This window comes from Lissotriton vulgaris, unplaced genomic scaffold (genome assembly GCF_964263255.1).
Source record: "Lissotriton vulgaris unplaced genomic scaffold, aLisVul1.2 SCAFFOLD_1201, whole genome shotgun sequence".
Classification (NCBI taxonomy): domain Eukaryota; kingdom Metazoa; phylum Chordata; class Amphibia; order Caudata; family Salamandridae; genus Lissotriton; species Lissotriton vulgaris.
In genome coordinates this window covers 342,607-365,662 of record NW_028254650.1, presented here as the reverse complement: position 1 = coordinate 365,662, position 23,056 = coordinate 342,607, and the positions used below count along the sequence as shown (strand labels likewise).

Genomic DNA, 23,056 nt, shown 5'->3' with positions numbered 1-23,056 from the left:
TCTCTCGTCCAATGGCTGTGCACAGTTTCATTTCATTCTTCAAGCAAAAGTCAGAGTGGAGCTGCGGGGGCTCTCTAAGAAGTTGTGAAACAGATCAAAACCTCATAAAGTAGCAAAAAGGTCTTTCAAAGACCTGTGAAGTACTCGGTTGCGGCTGTGTGTGCGCCCGGCAACCTGTCTCAGCTGGGCTGCCACACACGGCGCGGGCGGGGTCTGGGGGATGGAGGAAGGGGGGCCGGGGGGAGGGGCATTGTTGTACTGAAGTCCAATGGGCATTGTGCGCCTGGGTCACACGTTGCTCTGCCTTGGCGCCATGGCGTTACTGCCCTCCTTGTGAAATCACCAATATGTGAGCATGCGCCGCAGTGTAGAAATGCGATGCATGCTCACGACTATGTGTGACTGACTACCAGTACTCTATTTGGTAACGGAGAAGTGGCGGTACTCTTAGGGGGAAAAAAAGAAGTGCCGGTACTCCGTACCGGTGAGTACCGGCCCGGGTTGGATTGGGATTAAAAATCAGCCTGGGCACAATAAAAAAAAAATTAAAAAATGACCCACATTTGCATTTTGCCTTTGCAAAACACTGCTTCGGCGAAGTTTTATAAAAAAAAAGGGGGGGGTAAAAAAAATGCACAGATTAGCTTGCAGTGGTGAAACACCCCTGAATACAAGTGAGGCCACTTTTGCTCCGGCCCCCTGCCCCCGCTCAATAAGCATATGTTAATGGGCGGGCCCCAGTGAGAGAAGGGAGTGAAACCTCTGTCCTTAAAAAGGGAAGTGATTGAGGCCCATCTGCCTCCAAAAGGCCACTCAGGCAACCTCTGGTGGCATCCGAAGAATGCAGAAACCGCCAAATCGCCCCCCGGACTGCTAAGAAAAGCACCCCACAGCTGGAACTGGACACCGGCCCCTCGGGCATTGCCCGAGTGCCCGCGTTACCAATCCGACGCTGGTACCGGCCCATTTAAAGCACTGTTAGCACATCATTATTAGACCATCCATCAGAATAGCCCTGATGGAGGAGACACATAAAGTGAACGCTCTCCCTGAGGATGGGCAGGAAGAGGACCTACTGCGGCTCAAGTCCCTTGAACAGACTGGGATGAAAAATAGGCCTGGGAACCTAACTAAAAGTGGCACCCATTAGCGAAGCAGATAGCTAAAAAAAAATAAGCATTTGCAATGTAACCGGTCTCTCATTTTCGAGTTTTAGAGCTATTGGCATTGTAAATTACATTGCCTTTTATTTATTTGTTTAAAAAACATGCAATAATAAAAGGCCTTATCATTTACAATAATAATAGGTTAACGTTTTGAAAATGTGAGACCTATTGCATTGCAAATGCTTTACTTTTTAAAGGTGACAGGTCTGATACTCTGTCATATATGGGTATGTTGTAACCGACGAAAACACTTCATTAGCATATTAACATATTGTCCGATAATTTCCTCCATGTTAGATGCTTGAACAAAATTTAAACATACATCCCGCCCAAGAAAACAGAATTTTGCAATTCTCATTTCTTTAGGGGTGACTGCAGCTACTTAGCCACACAAACTTTGGCACACTCCTAAAGATCCTCACCCAGTCTCTCATTCACATCTCATTTCCAAGTAATGAGTTTGGGAGGTCAGGTTGTTGAGTTAGTGAGACAGTAGTAGTGGTAGTAATTTTATTTGCACAGTTAATTAAAACCAATGCAATGCAATACAAAACATGAAAATTAAAACACAATATAAAATCACATATGTTTAAAACCATCATTGTATGAACATTTATGTTCTGTTCTTAGTAATTATAAAATCATATCAGCCATTCAGTTATCTCTCAGTATTTGAAATTAAGTATAATTTGTGTTACAAGACAAGTTGGAACCAAGTCAATTCAAGATTCTGGCCCTGACATTTTGTCCCCCACAGCCTTTAAAAATGTTACCAGGCCGCAGCTCAATTGAGGGTCCTGAGATGCAAAACAAGTTAGTACTGCGCTCCTTCGTGTACGTATCCCAAGCCGAATAAAGTGTGGTTTTAAAAGGAGTTTCCTCTCATCCAGCAATTTCTCACAAGAGCATAGTAAGTGAATCATATCTTCTTCTATATGACCGCATAGCCGGCATGACAAACCTGCTTTCTTTTTTAACCAGTGCGGGAGATGCTGGATGCAGGGCAGCAGCCCAAATCTGTATTTTAAGAAGCACATTTTTGTCTTTTTGGCATAGCCCAAGCCCAAATAGTTCTGAGGAGCTTTTGCAGAGTAAGAATTCAAAATCATCCAAGCATGCGTTCTTTTTGCAAAAACTGTTTTGTCTTGTACCCACGACTGGTGTTTGATAGATTTCTTTACCAGTTTATTGAAGGTTTTATGGTCTAAGGAGGATGCCCAGATCTGTTCCAGCCCGGTGTTTACAAGACTTTTTGCAAGATATTTGGCTGCAGGCGAGGTCGAAGTCTGCTCTATTTCCCTCCATAGATGTTCATTCAAGGTTCCCTGTGCAGATTTCCTCACTTTGTCCCATACACAGATATAGGCCCCATGGCGTGCCAGGAGCTGTTGTTGAATGCCGAACTCCAGCCTAATCTGTGATGGGGAGGTCCACTTAGGAAGACTAAAGATGATTCTATATGCAGCTGTGATTGTATTGTCAAGTATTGTTGCATCTCTGCCTCGTAAAACCTCGCTTCCATAAGTGATTGTTGGCAGTAGTTTTGCTCGGATAGCTTGTACCAATGGTGTTAATGATGGACCAGATAGCTTGTTATTCAAGGTTTTTAAAGCAATTGCCAGAACTATCCCTTTGCCTTTGATGCAAGACCTTTGTGCAATGAATCGGCCGCCGTTGTCGATTTTCACGCCTAAATATTTATATATTGACGTGTCTTTAATGCGAGATTTGTTCCAGAGCCACGTGAAGGTTTTTCTTTTTCTTTTACTGATGGTCATAGATTGAGTTTTCTCAAGGTTAACTTTTAGATCATTTGCCTCGGAATAGCTCTGAGTGATGTTCAAGAGTCTTTAAAACCCTACTTTAGTATGGCTTATGAGAACAATGTCGTCCGCATATAAGAGGCATGGTATATTAAGCCCTCCTAGTTTGGGGGCATGAGAGTTGCAGTCAATCAGATTTGGCGCCAGGTCGCCCAAGAACAGGTTAAACAGTGTTGGGGCCAGGACGCAGCCCTGCTTGAGGCCGTTGTTTGTCGGTATGCGCCTGGACAGCAGTGAGCCGTCCCCCACCTTTATTCGTATCCAGGTCTCCGTGTGCAGGTTTATTAACAGGTCCAGCAGCGGTTTTGAGATCCCCCAATTCTTTAGTTTAGACCACAGGAGATTCCGATTGATGTTATCGAAAGCCGCTTTATAATCTATGTAGCAGAGATGTAGTGGCAGTTTTTTCGTCTCTGCCTTATCTATTAGTAGGCCCATGGTTAGGATATTAGTCGTCGTGCCCACTGTTTTGACAAAGCCTGTCTGATAAACCGGTATCAGCGATTTCTTTGCAGCCCATTCCTGTAGTTCCTCCAGCAGTAATCCTGTGAAGTACTTCGCCTCATTATCTATTAGGGCCACTAGTCGGTAATTTTGAGGAAGAGCCCTGTCCCCTGCTTTGTATATTGGGGTTATAATAGAGCCCTTCCAGGAATCTGGCAAGATGTTCGAGCACCTGATTTCCAAAAAAAGGCGTTCGAGAGCTGCTGCCCAGTAACCCGCATCTTGCTTGAAGAGGATCGGGGGGATTCCATTAGGTCCCGGATCTCCTTCCCTTCTACCTTTTTTAATTTGACATTCAATGCTGTGTTGGAGCGTTGAGATGTTGTTAGGTTCGTATTTGTCTTCAGTTTCGGTGCGCAGTTGGGTTTGTTGTGCAATGTTGGCATTGTCGACTGTTCTGTTATCTAATGTAAATAGGACCTTGTTTTTAGGAGGTTCTTGATTGAAATGCGTGTCAAGATAGGATGCCCATATTTCCTCTGTAATGTTTGATGAGACCCCCAGGTGTGCTGGACGTATCAGCGAGTTAATGGTTTTCCAAAACCTCGCCCCATCATTCTGTTTAATGTCTGAGTGCAGTTTTGCCCACAAGTCCTCCTCTGATGATTTGGTTGTGTTAGTGAGACTGGGGTGTGAGAGGCTTTTTATATTGTTTCTTTTTTCGTGGCGTAGCCAGTCGACTTGATAGTCCGCTTTAGCCCACTTCCAAACTTATGTCATTAAGTAATATATATGAGTGTGTGGAGTTTTTAAAGAGGTGAAGATGATTCAGGCTTGGTCATATTCCTCAGGGAGGGAGACATGCATCTCCACATCACACAAGGGCACGGCATAAAAAAGGAGCTGCTCTTCCATTATTCTGTTGTAACTGTTTTCACAGGAAACACTTGGGGAGTGCCTACAAGCAGCTGGGAATTGGAAAGCAAGAGAAACTGATTGCACAGACGCAGCATGTTTCCTGCCACGCAAGTGTACAGTGCATCCTACCGCTGAGGAATGGACTCTTGATAAAGACACTATACAAGTGGTAGGAAATAGCCTGGGCCGCTGGAATTATGCAGCATGGGATGGCCAAAATACGCGTCAGAGTTGAGTAAATTATGCAGCAAGAAAAAGCAATATATGCCTTGTAATGCGGTATATTTTTGGGAAGCATTACTTCATTATTTTTCAATTTTACTAGATTATGTGGCAAATGATGTACTATGTGGCAAATACGGCAAATCTTTTATTATGCAAAAATCGCTGTGGCCGCACAATCGCATAATTCCTGTGGCCCTGGACATAGCAAACCTACAGTCATTTGCAGAGTAACTTCAGTTCTGATTCTGGTGACCAAATTCTGTAAAGTCATCAAAACGTTAATCTGGTGAGATCAAATCTGAACGAACCAAACCAGAAAAATACAGCTCTTATGAATGGCAGAACTGAAGCATGTTTAATTGTCAAAAAAGAAACATGATGAAACCTGGAGGTATTTGGTATAACGTCGAGAATTTGATTTCTTTGTTTTAATACAGGGTGCTAAAGAAGGAAAAAATAGAAAAAGTGTATCCGCTTAAAACAAGGAAAGCTAAACACAAGAAACCATAAATTGTGCATGAACACAGCTAGAATAAGCCTCCCGCCTTTATCTAGAAAGAGGTAACTCATCCAGACAGCAGAATCAGGAGGCGGAAGCGCAGTCAGAGAATGTAAGGAAGGTGATCTGAGAAAGTGGGAGAGAAAGGAGAAGCATTCAAATCTCTACTGAGAACCCCCTCAACTAAGAATGAGTGAGGACTGAATGGAGGGTGGGGAAAATGGAGCAGAACGGTCCGCGCTAGCAGTGGGAAAGGGGATAAAACAATGAAGGGGGGGGCATAGAGAATAGGCCGAACCACCCGTGCCTATTCCTTCAAGTTACCCAGATTATCTTCGAATGAATGGAGAAGTGTCATCGAAAGTAAAGAAACCTTCTGCTGCTGTCCGTCATGTCTGCAGGGGCTATATTAGAAGCTGCTGACAGTGGACACGGGCGCCATTGCTAAAGTGCCACAATTTGCGGTTGCTGGGTAAACAAGCATTTACAATGCAATGGTATCGGCATTATTAAAGGTAGAGCTATTGGCATTGCTCATTACATTTTTTTCATTTTTTTAAAAAACATAAATAAATGGTATTGTCATTTACAATGGCAATAGGTGAGCATTAGAGAGTAGTAGAGAGTATTCGCGGACACAGAGCCACACACACACAGACAGAGCCGTGCACACACACACAGACAGAGCCGCGCACACACACACAGACAGAGCCGCGCACACACACACAGACAGAACCGCGCACACACACACACACAGACAGATCCGCGCGCACACACAGACAGAGCCACGCACACAGACAGAGCCACACACACAGACAGAGCCACGCACACACACACAGACAGACAGAGCCACGCACACAGACAGAGCCACGCACACATACACACAGACAGAGCCACGCACACACACAGACAGAACCACGCACACACACAGACAGAGCCACGCACACACACAGACAGAGCCACGCACACACACAGACAGAGCCACACACACACAGACAGAGCCACGCACACACACAGACAGAGCCACGCACACAGAGGCACAGAAAAACCGGGATGACAAGCAGCAGAGCTTGTGCTTAGTAACCCAGTACAGAGTGCAGACACCCTGCTCTTTCAGATGTAAACACTTGCAACACCACAATCCTCATCCAGCAACGAAAGGCTGGTTGGAGAAAGATACCACACCAGTTCGCTTCCCCACCCAGATCCTTTACTTTAGGCTCTATCCCCACAACCCCATTACAACGCATGGTTCCTAAATCCCTACCTTAAGATGTTTTGATTTCGCCTCCGGAGTCGAAGCGATGGGGTCGGCCTGCGTGCCTGCGGCTCTTCTTGGACAGTGTCTGCTTCCTGCGATGGTGTGAAGGGGAAAGTCTTGACCCCTTCGGTCAGTGGTCACCACCTTTAGGTGTGGCTAAAACTCGCACATCACCAACACAGCACTTCACTGAGTAAAAAAGGAATACAAATGTAAGATACCAGACGTTCCAGTTGGAGTGGCACTTTATTTTCCAATTAACAAACAAAGAGCTAAATGCATATCAATTCAAGCAACAATGTAATTTTCTAAATATGACCCAGACTTCGCTCTATCTGGTAAGAATGCTGGATGACTAATGCTCAAAATATCTCAAAGAAATACTGGAGTGAAATGTATTTAAAAAACATAAACACAGATGATCAAAGATGCTACACTACTGAGTACAAGAATATAGAGCCCAACTATCTATGGGCCAACCATCTGAGACAGGTCCATTGTCATAGATTGCATATTTCTATCAGAGCCCTGAATTATGAGGGCAGGGCAAAAAAGGTGCAAGTAGATTTAGCTAAGACACAACATTTTGCTACTGATTCAGTGTCTGGAAATGGCTGAGAGTGAGGCCAGTTACCTATGTTAAAAGGAGCCTACCATACAGGAATATATCCATGAAGAGAGATAGTTGAAGGGTCAGAGATCTAGAGAGAGAGAGAGATGGGCTATCTGCCCTGGGAGATCCACAACCTGAGTGAGGCGTCGACGTCCCAAGTCAGATAGTCTTCGGCTAGCCGAGAGATCCTTCCACGCTCGTGCAGCTGGGCATCCGCAGGAAAGGTCTGCTTTCAGATTTGACAGTTGGGCCTGTTATACCCAAATTTGAGGAACTAGGGTTCTACGATGACGCTGGCCCCTGGCCTTTTGGTGCAGGTGGTTTAACCACAAGTGTTTTGGACACCGGAAGGAAATGTTTTCAGTACATTATGTTCCGTACAGAACGTCTTGTACTTTTGAAAGAGAACATTTTGTACCTTTGAAAGAGTACATCTTGTACCTTTGAAAGAGAACATCTTGTACCTTTGAAAGAGAACATCTTGTACCTTTGAAAGAGAACATCTTGTACCTTTGAAAGAGAACATTTCCGGAACCTCTTTCTAAACACAATGGTTACATGTTGTACATTACTAAAAAAGGACATTTTTTCTGTCACGCGCATTTCTACATATTTGAAAGTGTGAATTTCCATGATAGATGCTGTTTATCGCTAGAAATTGCTGCTTATACTTGTGCAAGCTATGTTTCAAAATATAACGTTAGCAGAGGTTTCAGGAAGCTGTACCACGTGTACCAGGGTAAGTGTGTGTGTGTGTGTGGGTGTTGGTCTGGGAGCTGACAGTGAAGCTAAACACTCTTTTGAAGGCCTATTTTCATCTTGTTTATTTTGGTGCACAGAAACGTGTGTTTGTAAGCCTGCATGCATAGTGGGCCCTGGGGCCTTTATTTACTAATGAGGAAAGCTAGTTATTTTGGCATGTTTTCAGATTTTTATCATGCAGGGCCCACATCAGACCTTCATGTTACCAAGGCTGTCAGAACTTTCCTTTCTGGTGGTGTTAGATGGTAGAACGGGACCCTCCATCATCTGCCCCCTCTTGTTCATTTATGAACACACTCTTAAGTGAGTATTTTGTTGAATTTTCTGCTAATGGTGGAATCCATGGCATGTCATTGACATAGCACTTAAAACTAGTTGGACGTGCAACATTTTCGTCTGACCTTAGTAGTTGGATATACTGTTGACCTGATTTGTTGAGCAGGCGCTCATACTGAGTAGCTGCAGTGTCGTTGCTCAGTGTGTCTCTACCTGGGGGAAGAGGTGGGGCTGATGGTACTCCAGAGTGTGTGTCAGGTGGTGCTGGATGTGTACTACATTGTCCTAGCTCGATCATTTGTACCTGTTCTCCATTCCCGTCCCCAGGAGCCCGATCTATGTCTTCATATTTTGGTGTCTGGTAAATCCCTGTCCTAGCATAATTCATCCCTACCGCTTTTGTGCTCAATCTCTTGATACAGTGACTCCCCAGCTGAAAGGTGCAACACAGAAAGACCATAATCCCGACTATGGGTATCATCAGCTTTAGAATAGCAGTTAGCCAGGAGGGCATCCAGTCAAAGTCGAACCAGTTCGTTGGGATAATGTCTGCAGGGGCACCTCCTTCCTCGATCATTTCTTTTCCCAAGTTAGTCAACTCCTCAATGGCCCTTGATATGGATCCGTTGTCCTCGTCGTTTCCAGGTATGAAAGTGCAGCAGGATTTCCCTATTTGATGACACAGACCACCATCTTTGGCCGTTAGCATGTCAAGGAAGTAGCGATGTTCCAGAACCATTAGTCGTAATGGGCGCAGTTCTTCCCTTATTGCATTTAGGCCATCCCTGGTGCTGTTTATTGCTTTCATGACCTCATAGCGAGTTACTTCCAGCCAACGGGCAGTAGCTTGAGTTTGAAACATTGGGAATGCCCCTCCGAAGAAAAGCTGGGCCTCGCTGAAGAGGCGGAACTCTTCTGGGACCTTACCACGGGCTTCTCCTGCAAAGTACTCTGCTGCTCGCCGGTGTCGATGGAGGAATGTCAGGTCACCCGTCATTGGATGTGACAGGATGTGGGAAGCATTTGATGCTGGTACGACCAGATGAATTTCATGCAAAGTTACCAAGGTACACAGTCCGAGCCACTGAGGAGGTAGTTGGGGATAGAGGTGCTCTCCGCAAGCCCAGTAATAATCCATTAGAGTAGTGGTGCCGAACTGCATATCGAAGCTGAAAATCGTGGAATTACAATCTGTGTTGCGCCCAACAGCCACCGAGCCATTTCCTATGAAACAAAGAGAAGGGTTTTTTAGTTTGAATCCTTTTTTATGTTCTGGCATTCCTTCCCCACTCCACGTGTACCTCCCGCTCTCCTCAGCCCATATTTGACCACACTTTTCCCCTTCGTTCCCGTCCGCCCAAGGGGGTCCCAAGGCTGCCGCCTTACACCAAAACCCTCCGGGGCTCTGCCACTTGTTGTTAAGGTAGACCTGCGCTAGGAGGCGTAGCATTGTCCTATCCTTGCATGTGCAGTGGCGTTGGCCTGGGGGGTGGGGGTGTCTATATGATAGGTCACATCCTGTCCGGGGTGTGTTGTTTGTTATGTACCCACGTTTCCTAATGCCCTGTTCCTGCCAATCCATGTCCTGTACCCCTGTCCTTCGCATTTCTTTGAATTCCTCCCCGAGTTCAGCTAGGTCGGTGACAACCTTGTGCACAGTGTAAATGTAATCCCATGTAGTGGTGTTTACAAAGACTACTTCCTTTCGGGCTGAAAGGACCCGAATCTGCCCTTTTATCCGGCAGAGGTACAAGTGAAGAAGGCATGTGGCTATGTGTGGTGGAACTTCCTTGGGAAAAATCAGTCTGTCAGCCCCTACTGCATGGGGAATGTAGGAACATACGTAGCAAGACTCATTTGTTACTATTTTCCCAACTGCTGTCATGTCCCTGTACCAGGAGTTGTCTACCATAGAGGAGTGGACTGAATGGTCCCTTACTATTTGGGGTAGGCTGAGCATGGGCCCTAGGCCTTCTTGTATTTGCACGAGATGTTGGAATGTTTTTAGCGACATTCCTTTGGGCTTGTGTCTTGTGTCTATATGGGTGCCGGGGACAAACGGGGAGGGGATACGGGGTTTCGATTTTGTCATGTATGGGGGTATGGCGAAGGCAAATCTTCGTGGTCTATGGTGGCGGGGAGGGTGGCGACGGGACACTCGTTCTGTGGCGTTGGTAGCTGTATTCCAGGGACTAGTCCTTTCCTCTGGGGTACTGAGTGAGAGCTCAAGGTGCACACTAATGGACGTGTTGCTAGCAGTGCTGTTTTCTGGGAGTTCAGGACCTAGTGTGCTGTGTGGTGCTTTTTGCTGTTTGAGTGTGACCGCTGGTACAGTGGATGGAACAATAGGCAGTGAGGCAACTTGGCTGTTTCTATCACTATAACCTTTTACAGCAAGAAAAAAGATATACCAGTTGAATGTTGCTAGTGCCACTCCAACAATAATACAAAACATAAGAACAGTGAGTATACATAACTTTGCTTCATAGGCGCTATATTCGTGGACGTCTTCTTCTTCTTCTTCTTCTTCAATGATGGATGGAACGGTGGATGGGAAGTCGTCGTCCTCATTCAGGGGGATCATGGCCATGTTGCTTCCCTCTTTTAGTCCATTGGCTGTTGCTGCGCAGGTGCAGGATCGAAGCGGACGTCTCTCCTGTGGATCCATGCTTTCCTTTCGGCTATCCGGATGGCAGTTGGAGAAGAGTCAATCACTTCAAAGGGTCCGTCAAACTTAGGATCTTTCCAACGCCTGACGTGCCTCCGGATGAAGACGAGAGTTCCAGGACGGATAGGTGGGAGCTCAGGATCGATGGGGCCCTTCTCCTTCCTTTTGGATACCTGGACAGAGAGGAACTGCGCAGCGCGGGTTAGTGTGCACAGGAAGTCATAAAGCTCAGCCTTAACAATCTCAGAGGATGACTCGCTATCAGTTTTGGGCCTGCTGGGAGGGACTGCTACATTTATGGATCGTCCAGTGACAAGTTGGTGGGGGGTGAGGTGGTGATCCGAGCTCGGGGAATTTCTTAATGAGAAGAGGGCCAGTGGGAGACAGTAGAGCCATTTTTTGCCAATGGTGGCGCTAATTTTGCTTATTTTGGTTTTGAGTAAACCGTTGAGGCGCTCACAGATGCCATTGCTTTGGGGGTGGTAAGCGGATGTCAGCTTGTGTCTGATGCCTAGCATTGTGGTGAGAGAGGAGAAGATGGCGTTTGAAAAATGGCTTCCGTTGTCAGTCCTGATGGCGGAAGGAATTCCAAAGCGGGAGATGACGTCACGGAGCAGGAATGTGGCTGCTGCTTTGGCATCGCAGTGGACGCATGGTCCAGCTTCGATCCACCGTGAGAAGGGGCATACTACCACAATGAGATATCGGTAATTTTGGCACCGATCAATCATGTCGACATAGTCAAGGTGGAGTTCTTTGAATGGGCCAGAAGGTTTAGGAATAGTGGAGGCAACGGTTTTGAGAGTTGGGTTTGGGGAATACTGTTGGCAAATGATGCATTTGTTAACAAATAGCTGTATTAGTTCATAAGCATTGGGAATGAACCAGTCTGCTTGTAATGTGGTGGACATGTTATCTCGGGAGACATGTGCGGGAAGGTGAAGTTGATCTAACGCTACCTGTAGTAAGGCTTGTGGCATGACAGGTTTTCCGGACATGGTCTGTCTGTAAATAAAATCAGCAGGGTCCTGCTGTACTCCCCTCTTTTTCCATAACTCTTTCTCTTGTGGTGGTGCACTTTCTTGTATCTCTCTGAGATGCAATTGGGCAATGAAATCGTATGGTTGTGTGTCATCGAGTGGGCAGAAAGCATTTGGATCAAGAGGGGTGGTGTTTGTGTCGTTGTTGTTGTCTGTGTGTGGTGTTAAGGGTACACTGTCTTCATTTGTCTTTGTCAGTTCTGTTGGTGTTACAGCTTGGGCAAGTAAAATTGGGGTGTTGTGTGGGTCATGCTCAGTGAAAGGTAGGGGGGGTCTGGCTGCAGCTTTGGCTGCCCAGTCTGCCAGAGCGTTGCCTCTGGACACAAAGTCTTGTCCATTCGTGTGAGCAGCACATTTGACAACGGCTACCTCTGTTGGAAGTGTCAGGGCTTCTATTAGTTCTTCCAACAATTGTTTGTGACATACCGGTGTTCCATCTGATTTGAGGAATCCGCGCCTTTTCCAGCGCAAGATGCTTGAGTGTGTCGTTGTTGTGACATATGCAGAGTCTGAATATACAGTGATGCGGTCACCAGCCCCGTTGTTTAAAGCGGCAATTAGTGCCACTAGTTCAGCGGCTTGGGCGGAGTAGTGCGATGGCAATGTAATTTGTTGTACAATGTCTAGGGAGTCAGAGGACTCATGCTGCTGAGCCCTAACCACTGCGGCTCCTGTGTATCTGATCCCTGTTTCTTGGTCTATTGTGGAGGACCCATCTACAAAATATACAGTGCTGTTTAGCAGGGGGTCCTCTTTTGCTGCTCCTGACTCATCGGGACAATATGTGGCACAGTCATGGGTGTCATCATCAGATGCGGCAATGGGATGGGCAAAGAATGTGGCTGGGTTGACTGTGTGACATTTAACAACCTTCAGGGTGGGTAACGACAGTATGACTTCATAACCTGACACTCTTTGTGTTGTCAATGTTGTTTTAGCTTTCTGAATTATGGCAAAGACAGCGTGCTCAGTGTATAGTGTCAAAGGGGATCCCATGACAATGGGTGTGCTTTTATCCACTGCGAAGGCTGCCGCAGCAAGAGCTTGCTCGCAGGGGTAATGACCTTTCATGACTGAATCTAGCATTCCGCTGAAGTAAGCAAGGGGCTTGTGGCCCATTGGGTATTTCTGAGTGAGGACGGCAGTCATGACCTGGCCATTGCAGTGGGTAAAGAGGTAGAATTCTTTTGTGTAGTCAGGTGTGCCTAACACTGGTGCGTTTGTTATTTCATCTTTGAGCTGTTTAAAGGATGCTGTCATTTCAGGTGTCCAGTCTATTTTGTTGCGTCTGTCTTTGGCTGCTTTAACTGCTTTCAACAAAGGGGCAGTTATTGTGGAAAAATCAAAGACCCACTGGCGGACATAGTTCACTAATCCTAGGAACTTTTGCATGTCTTTGACAGTTTGGGGCTCTGATGTCCCTTTGATGGCTTCAACTCTGTCTGGCGTGACCCGTCTCCCTGATGCTGATATTAACTGACCGAGGTATTGTACTTCTGTTTGGCAGTACTGAAGTTTGTTTTTGTCCACCTTGTAGCCTCTGTGAGCTAGTGTGGTGAGCAGAGAGACTGTATCAGTTCTGCACTGGGATTCTGTAGTGCTGCAGAGCAAAATGTCATCGACATACTGCAGTAAGGTACTGTGACATTGGAAGTTCGATAAGTCCTCTTTGACGACTCTGTTGAATACGCTCGGGGACTCACAGTACCCCTGAGGCAAACGCCGGTAAGTCATTTGCACCCCGCCGAATACGAAAGCCAATAGGTACTGACTGTCTGGGTGAAGGGGGACGCTGAAAAACGCATTTTTCAGGTCAATCACCGAAAAGTATTGTGCATTCGGGGGAACATTGGTGAGGATGACGGAAGGGTCTGGGACAATGGGAAATTCTGGTACCACTATGTTGTTAATTGAGCGCAAATCATGAACTAGACGCCACTGATTGGTCTTGCCCTTGCGCACAGGAAAAAGGCAGGTGTTAACTGGAGATACACATGGGTATATGACCCCTTGATCTAGCAGGGCTTGTATTGTTGGGGCAATGCCTTCCTCTGCTTCCTTGGAAAGTGGGTACTGTTTTATTCTGGGTAGGATCGCGCCTTGTTTCAGTGTTATCTTAAAGGGAGTAGCAGAGCGGATGAGGCCCACATCATTGGGACCAGTGGTCCACAGGTGTGGCGGGACTTGAGCTAAGTCAGCTTCACGCACTGAGTCATATTCCTGCGGGCAGTGGGCGTTCTTTTTTCTACCGTCACCGATAGAGGTACCTCATCCATATAGACAATCTCTGTTATTGGATGGTTGTCAGGATCACCAAAGAGCTGTTCATCTGAGATGTCCCTCACTTGGTGTCCGGGGTGTATGAAAATTACACACGCCCAGGAGCGCATATTGTCGTCTCCTGCTATGAATGCCCCGTATGTAGGTGTAATGTGAAGAGCATGTATGCCTAGGATCATGCTTTTGTCCCATATGTGAAAGTGCTGGGACTCCGGACGAAAGAGAAATTCCTTCGGGAGCTGGACAGTGCGCTGGTGCAGTTCAGGTGTGTTGGCTACAATGATGTGTACCGCGGTGGAGAACGCTTGTTCATCCACAGGGCGAGCCCTCATTTGATCTGTCAGGGAAGATTGAGCTGTGAGTGCCATCATTCTAGCTAAGGGTGTGCCAGGTATAGAGCAAACCATTGTTCCGTTCTCATGGAAGTGAATAGTCATGTTCAGTTTAGCCATTAGGTCTCTCCCTAAAAGGTTGACTGGAGAGTGTGGTGAATAAAGCAGTTGTTGCTCCAGCACCCGGTCTCCTATTTGCAGGGGTACTGGCTTTGTGAAGGGGACCCTTGCTATTGCCCCAGAGAATCCCTGTGTGTCCGCTACTTGATCAGAAATAGGCAGGTGTCCGCCTGTAATGCAGGAGTACGTGGCGCCTGTGTCAATGAGGAAGCTATATGTTTTGTTATTTATCGTGACCAGGACGGTGGGGTCATCTTCACCGCTCATGATGCATGATAAAACTGGGCACACAAGAGTTGTCTGTGGGCTGTCCTAGCGTGAGTATTGCTGGATGGTGCCTTGTGCAAATGGGTTATTGGAAGTGATTACCACACCACCTGGTGGTGGGGCAGCTTGGGCTTGGGGCATCGCTTGGTACAAGGATGACTGTTGCTGCAGTTGCACGGGAACTTGCATCATTGTGGATGGCTGTTGAGCTTGGGTCATTACAGGTGTTTGGAGCTGTGCTAGTTGCATATTCTGCTGCGGTGCTTGTTGGGCATAAGCATACACCATCTGGGGTGCCTGTGCGTACATTTGTTGTTGTGGTTGTAACTGCAGGGGTGCTTGTTGGGCGAGACCCATAACTTGCTGGGCTTGGTCTCGAATCCTAGAGCGACACTCTCTTTGCAGGTGTCCCACCTTGTGACAATAGAAGCATGTACGTTGGCCTGACTGTGGTTGGGCCCTTTGCTGTCCATTGCCCCTTCCCTGCATCCCGGTATTTCTATTGTTGTTGTAATACTGATGTTGGTCATTACTGTAGGCCGGTTGTGGTGCCAGATACTGCACCGGGGGCTGTTGTTGGATGTACTGCACTGTGGGCTGCTGCTGGGCTTGCACATACTGTACTGTCTGTTGTGGTGGAGTCTGCACATACTGTATGGCTGGCTGTGGTGAAGTCTGTACATACTGTATGGCTGGTTGTATTTGTGGCGGCTGCGGCTGTGCTTGCGCATACTGCACGGCAGGCTGCTGCACTTGCTGTGGAGGGGGCTGGGGATTGTTGGCGAGGACATTTCGAGCGTCCTGTGGAAAGGTGGTGACAGCTGTCATTTGGCTGACTGGTGCCGCCAGCATGAGATTGTCCACTGTATCCTTTTTCTTATTAAGCTTCTGCTGTACTAGCTTTGCGGCTGCATTTTCAATGGCTAATTGTCTACTTTTTTCCTGTTCTATTTTCTTTTTGCAGAAATGTATGATGTGGTCCTGTATTTCAGGCCATGGTTTTGCTTCCATGGCTACTACCCCATCTAATTTCTCCTGCACGTCGTCTGGCAATCCCCTCTTAACCATGTGGTAAAAGAGCCTGCTATTTCCTCCAGTTGTATTCCAGGAGTCACCTAGCTCTTGATGCCATTTTTCTTTCATTCTAGAAATGAAATTAATAGGGTCCTCATTTGTTTGCATAGTCAGAGACATGAGAGACCCAATGTCGGGAACATCAGGGTATTTTAATTTCAACTTAGTCCAGACTGCCGCCCTTATTTTATCAAATGGTTCCCCATCATATTTTGTCTCGTTCATTGTTATTAATCCTCTACTGATACTTGTGAAAATTTCTTCTGCTTCCCCTCCCATGATGGATATAAGCAAACTTTTCATGTCTCCAATCCCTGGTTTGGTGCCGGTGGTGTTCTTCTCTAGGGCCACTATCCATTTGCTGGCACCCTCTGTGAGGGGTGGAAGGTTCTTTTTAATGGCTTCCTTTTCTGCATAAGACCAGCAGTTATATATGGCGGGGGCCCCTGGGGTTTTGTATATTAGCGGCATCTGGCGGCTAATCCCTACACCTGGATATCTTGGTCTTGTGGTGTCGTATCTTATGGCATATTTCTGCCAAATTTCGAGACTGGCTCGCATATAGTCGTAATCCCAGTCTTCATCCCCTACACCCTCCAGGATACATTCTACAGCTGTGGCCATATGCTGTGGTTCGAAAGACCCTTCCCTTGGCCAGGGGATCATCTGTGGGGCTAGGGACTCTGTCCATCCGGCCAGATTGTCTGTGAAGGGGATGACAGCGAAGTCTGAATTCTCGCCTATCTCCACTATTTGGTTGGGAGTAAGGTCCTTGTCCCGCAGGGCACAAGGCCTGCTGAGGAACATGCCATTGCCTGTTCTAGCTCGAGTGTTTCGCATGGAGGCAGTGCCGGTGACTTGGTATTTGATGGGAGCGCCATTGCCAGGGGCATCGTATGCGATGTCCTCTGGGCGTCCGTGTGTTCCCAACACAGTTAGTCTTTCTACCTCCGTTGTCCTTTTCTTCTTTTTCCTCACTGGGTCCCTTGTGTTTGATAATTCCTGATTATCAAAGAATGGGTTTATTGGACGTTCTGTCTGATTGTCAAAGAATGGGTTTGTTGGTTGTTCTGTCAAGCTTGGGGCGCGTGACGGGCTGAGGGAGTCTCTCATGGCTGGGGCGGATAGTTGAGCAAACGGGTCTGCTATGGGCGCGAGATGCCGAGATGGTGTGTCAGGGAGTGTGAAATGGACCTGTGACGACCCCATGGGCATGGGTGTATGGTCAGGCGCAGTAGTCTGGTGGCTCTGGGAGGGGGACCCATGGTACTGTACTCCGGGTAGTCTTTCATAGTTTCCCATGTCCCGAGAGGGACCCGCTTTTTGCATGGATGTGGACGGGAAAGGTAGTGTCTGTAGTTGACCGTGGCCTGGGTCCCTAGTCCCTTCAGCACCTCCAAAGGGATCGGCCTGTGATGTTTGCTGGGTGGGTGACGTGTTGGGGTGAGTGATTCTGAGAGTCTCAGATAGCCTGTCGCTGATGTGTTCTAGCTTACATGACGCGCGTCGCATTAGCCGCATTAGGTCGTCATGGTCAGGGTCGTGTGGTGCTTCACTGCTGATCATGTCTGCTCGGGTATCCCCGTTGGGACTGCACTCTAGGCTTTTATTGAGCTCTGTGGCCGGTCTCCAGTTGTCATAATGGATCAACTCAGGTGCCGGCGGGCCCTGTGTCTCCCTGTCCTTATTTTGTTGGTGAACAGAGGCGAAGGTTATCAACGGTTCGGCTGTGTTTGTGCCGCAAAAGGGCATATCTTTTTGCGAAGTGGGCCCTTGGTCCTGAGAGAGTGGAGCATTGGCCTCGCGGAGGCTATTGGGATCATGGTAGTGCGGGAGTGCATGGCGAGAGGAGTGGTGTGATGACGCGTGTGAATTGTTTGGTGAGGCGATGGACCTACAGTCCGCATTTTCGTCCTCCTCCTCACCCGGTAGGGCTGGGACGGAGGTGGGGTTCAGTTGCAGTGAAAACTGCGCACTTATTTGTCCTGGCAACCCTGGGACTGTGGCGTGCAGTGTTGGACTGCCACCGGCGGCAGGGGTTACGTGGAGGGGACTGACTGGGGCTTGCATTGTGATGGGTGTGGTGGTTGGACCTGTGACGGGGAGTAGTGGGCCACTGCTGATGCCGGGTGGCGGCGATGAGGCAGTACTACCGTCACCACTTGGTGGAGGGTGTTCGGGTGTGGAAAAGAGGTCACTTGGGAGTTGATCGTATCCGACAGTGGGTAAGGAGTTAGTTGTGCTCTGTAAATCTAGTTCTTTGTTCTTTGCTGATCCTAGGGCAGGGTACATGCCATTGGCCTGATATGGTGGGGGCGCAGAAGGTGCAGTGGGCAGGGTGGCAGGATGCTCTTGCGTGTTTTCTTTAAAAATACGCCAGAGAGCTAAGGTTTCTTTCCTTTTTTGTAATCTGGCTCCAGAATATTTGGTGTTTAGGAACGTGGTGGCGTGCTCGAGAGTATTTACGTCAAAAGAACCTTCAGAGGGCCACGGATAATCCATATTCTTTGTTAATTTGTGAAGCTCCCTACAGTGTTTGAGTATGCGTTTTTCTTGGGCACTGAAAGTTTTCAGGACATGTTGGAGTGGTGTTGCCATGACAAGATATTTGTGGGCCGGCAAGGCAGGGACTTCAATGTGGGGTATTGGCCACGCTTCTCTAGAGATCAGGCACGAGTTCTTCTGCTACTCCTGCTAGGGCGTGGTCATAAACCTCCTTTTGCAACTCTCTATTTTGTGTGGGGGTGCAACCAGGGAACTGGAGTTGGCCACCAAAGCAGGCGTCTGCTATCTGAGACTGGAGTGGGTGTCTGGGGAAGAATCCTGACAGGATTGCTGGTCCTCCCAAATTTGCAAGATGCACAATAAAATATATATGATAGCCGTGCGGTGTTTTATACACGGTGGGGTTCTGTATCCTATTCATGAGGTTACTTAGTGCCTATATGGTTGCTGCAGACCTGTGTGAGATACCGTCTGATGTATATATGAGAAACTGAGCAACCCTGCCTGGTTGTGTTTTCGCCTAGACGTTGTGAGGGCTAGGGTCTGTGTGCTGTGAAGTTTGTGCAGGACTAGAGTCGTGAGGAGGCAGGTCTCTGATGAGTTCTTCTCCTACTTCAGTACAGACGATGTGGTAGAGTATGAATCTTAAATCTATTTCGTCAGGTCCCCTGTATTTTCCCTCTGGGGAGAAGTCAGGGAATTCAAGATTGTGACGGGCAAAGGCGTCGCGAATTTTGCTTTGCAGTGGGTTCCGTGGCCAGGAGGACTCGAATACAGTGGGAAGTTCTAGGCCTGGGGATAGTAGGCGGATCCTTATATAGATCCACTCTGGAGTTCTATGCACTGACGTGCCAAATATTCGTTTATCATAAACTGCCTGAAGAGCCTGCATGGGGTTTGTTTCCTGTGATTTGATTAGGCAAGTGATGCAGAGGTGTAGTGAGTGCTGCTGTGATCCTTTACTATGGGGGCGGTGGTGCGTGGAACTGTTTGTGTGGGAGAGCCTTTACTACAGGCTCGGCGGGGCGTGAAAATGCTGGTGCGAGAGATAGAGTGACTTGACGAGGGTAGGCGTAATCGATATTGAGTGCCCGAAATATTGAGAGAAGAACAGTGCTACTGAGGGGTGTGACGTGTACGAAACAAGAGGGGTGGCCGTCAGAAATGCCTACAACGTTGTTGTTTATCAGGAATATGGTGATATGATCAGTGGTATGATCGCACATTCCCTTATGTGAAAGTTGGAGCAGTGTGATGGACTCTGCAGGTGTGGCAGAATGCTGGGGTCAGGATTTTATGAGGGATCAGACAGAAGTGCTCTCAAAAGGGGTAATGTATCTTCGTTGGGGCCGGATGGTTGAGGAGAGTTTGGTCCTCTTCCTTCTGGCGGTGGGATGTATACTATTTCAAATGTGGTACCTGACAGTATTGATTCCAGTGAAAAATCGTTGTTAATGGTGAGAATTGAATCTCGTGAAGACTCGTCGTCAGTGATGAGAATGGGTGAGGTAGCAGGGTGATATGGGTACTCTGGGCATTCAGGGGGAAGTGAGTGGGGAACAGATAGGGTGGAAGAGCCAGAACTAGAGGTGTCCTCTGTATATAACTGCTGAGGGGCAGCGGTGTCTGGGGATGGTGGGGTAAGAGATATGTCTGGAAGTTTATCAAGAGCTTGGGTGGAGATATTAAGTTGGGTGCCTGGCGTAAGATTAGCTCCTAAAAGCGTCCAGGCGTCTTTGAGTATGGTGCGGTCTTTGTCGGTAAGGGATGTGAACTCGTTGGTTGCGGAATTGTGAAGTAGGTCAGGTATGCCGTGAAGGAACTGAATGGTACACTGATGAATGTGTGGGGGGCTAGTGGACATTACGGAAATAGGCGGGTGTAAGGCATAACACGTATAGGCAAGGGATGTAGGGAGGCAAGAGAGGATGAATGACTTCTTCCCTCCTGTTGGCAATCAATTGTGAAGCAAATGATTGGCACAAAATGGGCGAGCTATGTGTGGAGAAAGGAAGGGCAATGTGGGAAAGGCAATGCGAACAATGAGGCGTGCGAGGAATGGGGTATTTATAAGGCGTGTGGTACACTGTATCTAGGTGAGGGGCAGGGCAGAGAGATGAGTAAGGGAACAATGGGTCACAGGGAAGGGAATTGGTGTCACAAAGCACAGATGCTACTTACACAAAGCACATGAATGCAAGAGCACATGTGACATAGAGCAGGGCAAATGAACAAAACATAAAATTGAGAGGGTCAATATTGAACATAGTACATAGTCAACAAATGACAGAACAATAAATACTGATGACATACAGAGGATGCATCCTGAAGTACACGATGTAGAAGAACAGATGAATCACCAAGATATAAAAGAACGATGTAGATATTAAATGTCAGTACGTGAAGAGCAGATCAATTACCAATATGAAATAAAAGAACAATTACCAATATGAAATAAAAGAACGATGTAGAAATTAAATTTCAATACTTGAAAAGCAGAACAATTACCAAGAAGTGTCACTATTTGACAATGTGATAAATGACCTGAAGATATCCACGACCTGGGTAATAAATTCCAGCAATGGAAAAGCAGAGATGTAATACCTAAGAGCGTGGAAGAACATGAACGTCACCAATGTAGAGATGTAATAGCAGGGGAAGAGAGAGACAGTGTAAAATAATGTCAGCAGCAATGTAAGCACAGGCAGGGGCAAGGGTGTGATAAATGTGAAGAGGAGGGAGGGAAAACCAGAGTGGAGTGAATGAAAGAGGTAGGTATGGATAGGGAGAGAGAGATAGGCAGGGGCAAGGGTGTGATAAATGTGAAGAGGAGGGAGGGAAAACCAGAGTGGAGTGAATGAAAGAGGTAGGTATGGATAGGGAGAGAGAGATAGGCAGGGGCAAGGGTGTGATAAATGTGAAGAGGAGGGAGGGAAAACCAGAGTGGAGTGAATGAAAGAGGTAGGTATGGATAGGGAGAGAGAGAAGTGTAGCAGTGGTGGTGAGAAAAAGAATGAAGGAAGAGCACGGAAGAGGAGAAAAGATGAGCGAGAGAACGTGTGTAGAGTTTAAATGTTATAGACGGGTGGGTGCTCGGGGGAGCTGTGAGGCAGAGTGGCGCTGCTGCGCCAGGGGAGGAAGTGAGTCCGCGATGAGCGGAATGAACCACAGATAGCACAGAGCAGTTCCTCTTTCTGCTGGTGTGAAAGGCAGGAAGTCCGTGGGCGTTGGCTGGGGCGCTGGCTGGGTGGCCGTAGGAGCGGCTGGGAAATGTACAATAATACAGCCAGACCGTGTAAAAATAGGTCTGGAGGAAAGTAAAGCGAAGGCAGAGCCCTCATTGAAGAGGGGTGGACAGAAGAGGGGTGGACAGTAAAGCTGAGAAGTGGAGTGAAGGGAGGGGTGGGTGGGGGAGTAGAAGGCGGTGAAGAAAAAAAAAAGGTATGACGATGAGAAAAAAAGGGAAAGAAGACAGTGTAGTATTTTAGTAAAGATTGAAGGGACGCAGGCAGTGGTAAGGGTAGGTGGCAAGGATGCCAGAGTGTGAAAGGTAGGTGGCAAGGATGCCAGAGTGTGAAAGTCAGAGTCAAACGACCCCCAGTGGAGAACCTAGAACCTCCGACCCTGGATAATTCCAGGGGACACCCAGCTCCCAAGACTCGACTTGGAAGAGGGATCAGGAACCTGCCCACAGAAAAGGGGCAGGGTGGGTCTCAAACCCGAGCCAGGACCTGTACAGTCCGGACCACACCCAGCTCACAGACTCAAACTGTCGAGTGGGATCAGAAACCTGGGGGAAGTTGACAGGAAAGAGTAACCACAGAGGCGCTCTCCTCGGCCTGGAACCGACAGAGAGAGAATTGTCTGACACCGACAAACCACAAACCACAACAGCAATTGTTAAGAACAGATATGTGCAAAAATGAGGCGCAGAACCATTGACATGAAAATCGTAAATGACAAGTTAGAAAATGTGACCACTGAGGGGCACAGAGGGTTCTTGGATCGTGACCATGTGCAATTCTGTGGGGGGGTTAGGAGTCTAGGCCAGAACCAGGCACACGGGGCCCGCACAGCCAAATAGCCAACACCGGGACTCAAGGGGGGAAAAATAAAACGTTCCTTGACTCACCAATGGTAGGCAAGAGGCTGCGGCGGGGGCACCCAATGCGGCTCGTGGTAGACCACCGAATTCCTCCTCAGAATGGAACAGGCAGGTACGATGAAGTTGGGCGCCACGTGTGAAGGGGAAAGTCTTGACCCCTTCGGTCAGTGGTCACCACCTTTAGGTGTGGCTAAAACTCGCACATCACCAACACAGCACTTCACTGAGTAAAAAAGGAATACAAATGTAAGATACCAGACGTTCCAGTTGGAGTGGCACTTTATTTTCCAATTAACAAACAAAGAGCTAAATGCATATCAATTCAAGCAACAATGTAATTTTCTAAATATGACCCAGACTTCGCTCTATCTGGTAAGAATGCTGGATGACTAATGCTCAAAATATCTCAAAGAAATACTGGAGTGAAATGTATTTAAAAAACATAAACACAGATGATCAAAGATGCTACACTACTGAGTACAAGAATATAGAGCCCAACTATCTATGGGCCAACCATCTGAGACAGGTCCATTGTCATAGATTGCATATTTCTATCAGAGCCCTGAATTATGAGGGCAGGGCAAAAAAGGTGCAAGTAGATTTAGCTAAGACACAACATTTTGCTACTGATTCAGTGTCTGGAAATGGCTGAGAGTGAGGCCAGTTACCTATGTTAAA

The 23,056-nt window shown here is 47.4% G+C and overlaps 2 protein-coding genes across 6 annotated transcripts in view; one reads left to right on the top strand and one right to left on the bottom strand.

Moving 5' to 3' along the window:
• Positions 1–23,056, top strand: part of LOC147659476 (uncharacterized) — a 203,716-nt gene that overhangs the window by 2,455 nt on the left and 178,205 nt on the right. The gene's annotated exons all lie outside the window — the stretch shown is intronic.
• On the bottom strand, positions 7,916–10,057 carry LOC147659477 (uncharacterized). The gene has a single exon (XM_086951729.1). The coding sequence runs from the start codon at positions 9,999–10,001 to the stop codon at positions 7,950–7,952; it is 2,052 nt and encodes a 683-aa protein (XP_086807855.1). The 5' UTR covers positions 10,002–10,057; the 3' UTR covers positions 7,916–7,949.

What these genes read in the sequence shown, in the direction of transcription:
- LOC147659477 (XM_086951729.1), bottom strand. Translation starts at nt 10,001, where the DNA reads ATGTCGCTAAAAACATTCCAACATCTCGTGCAAATACAAGAAGGCCTA.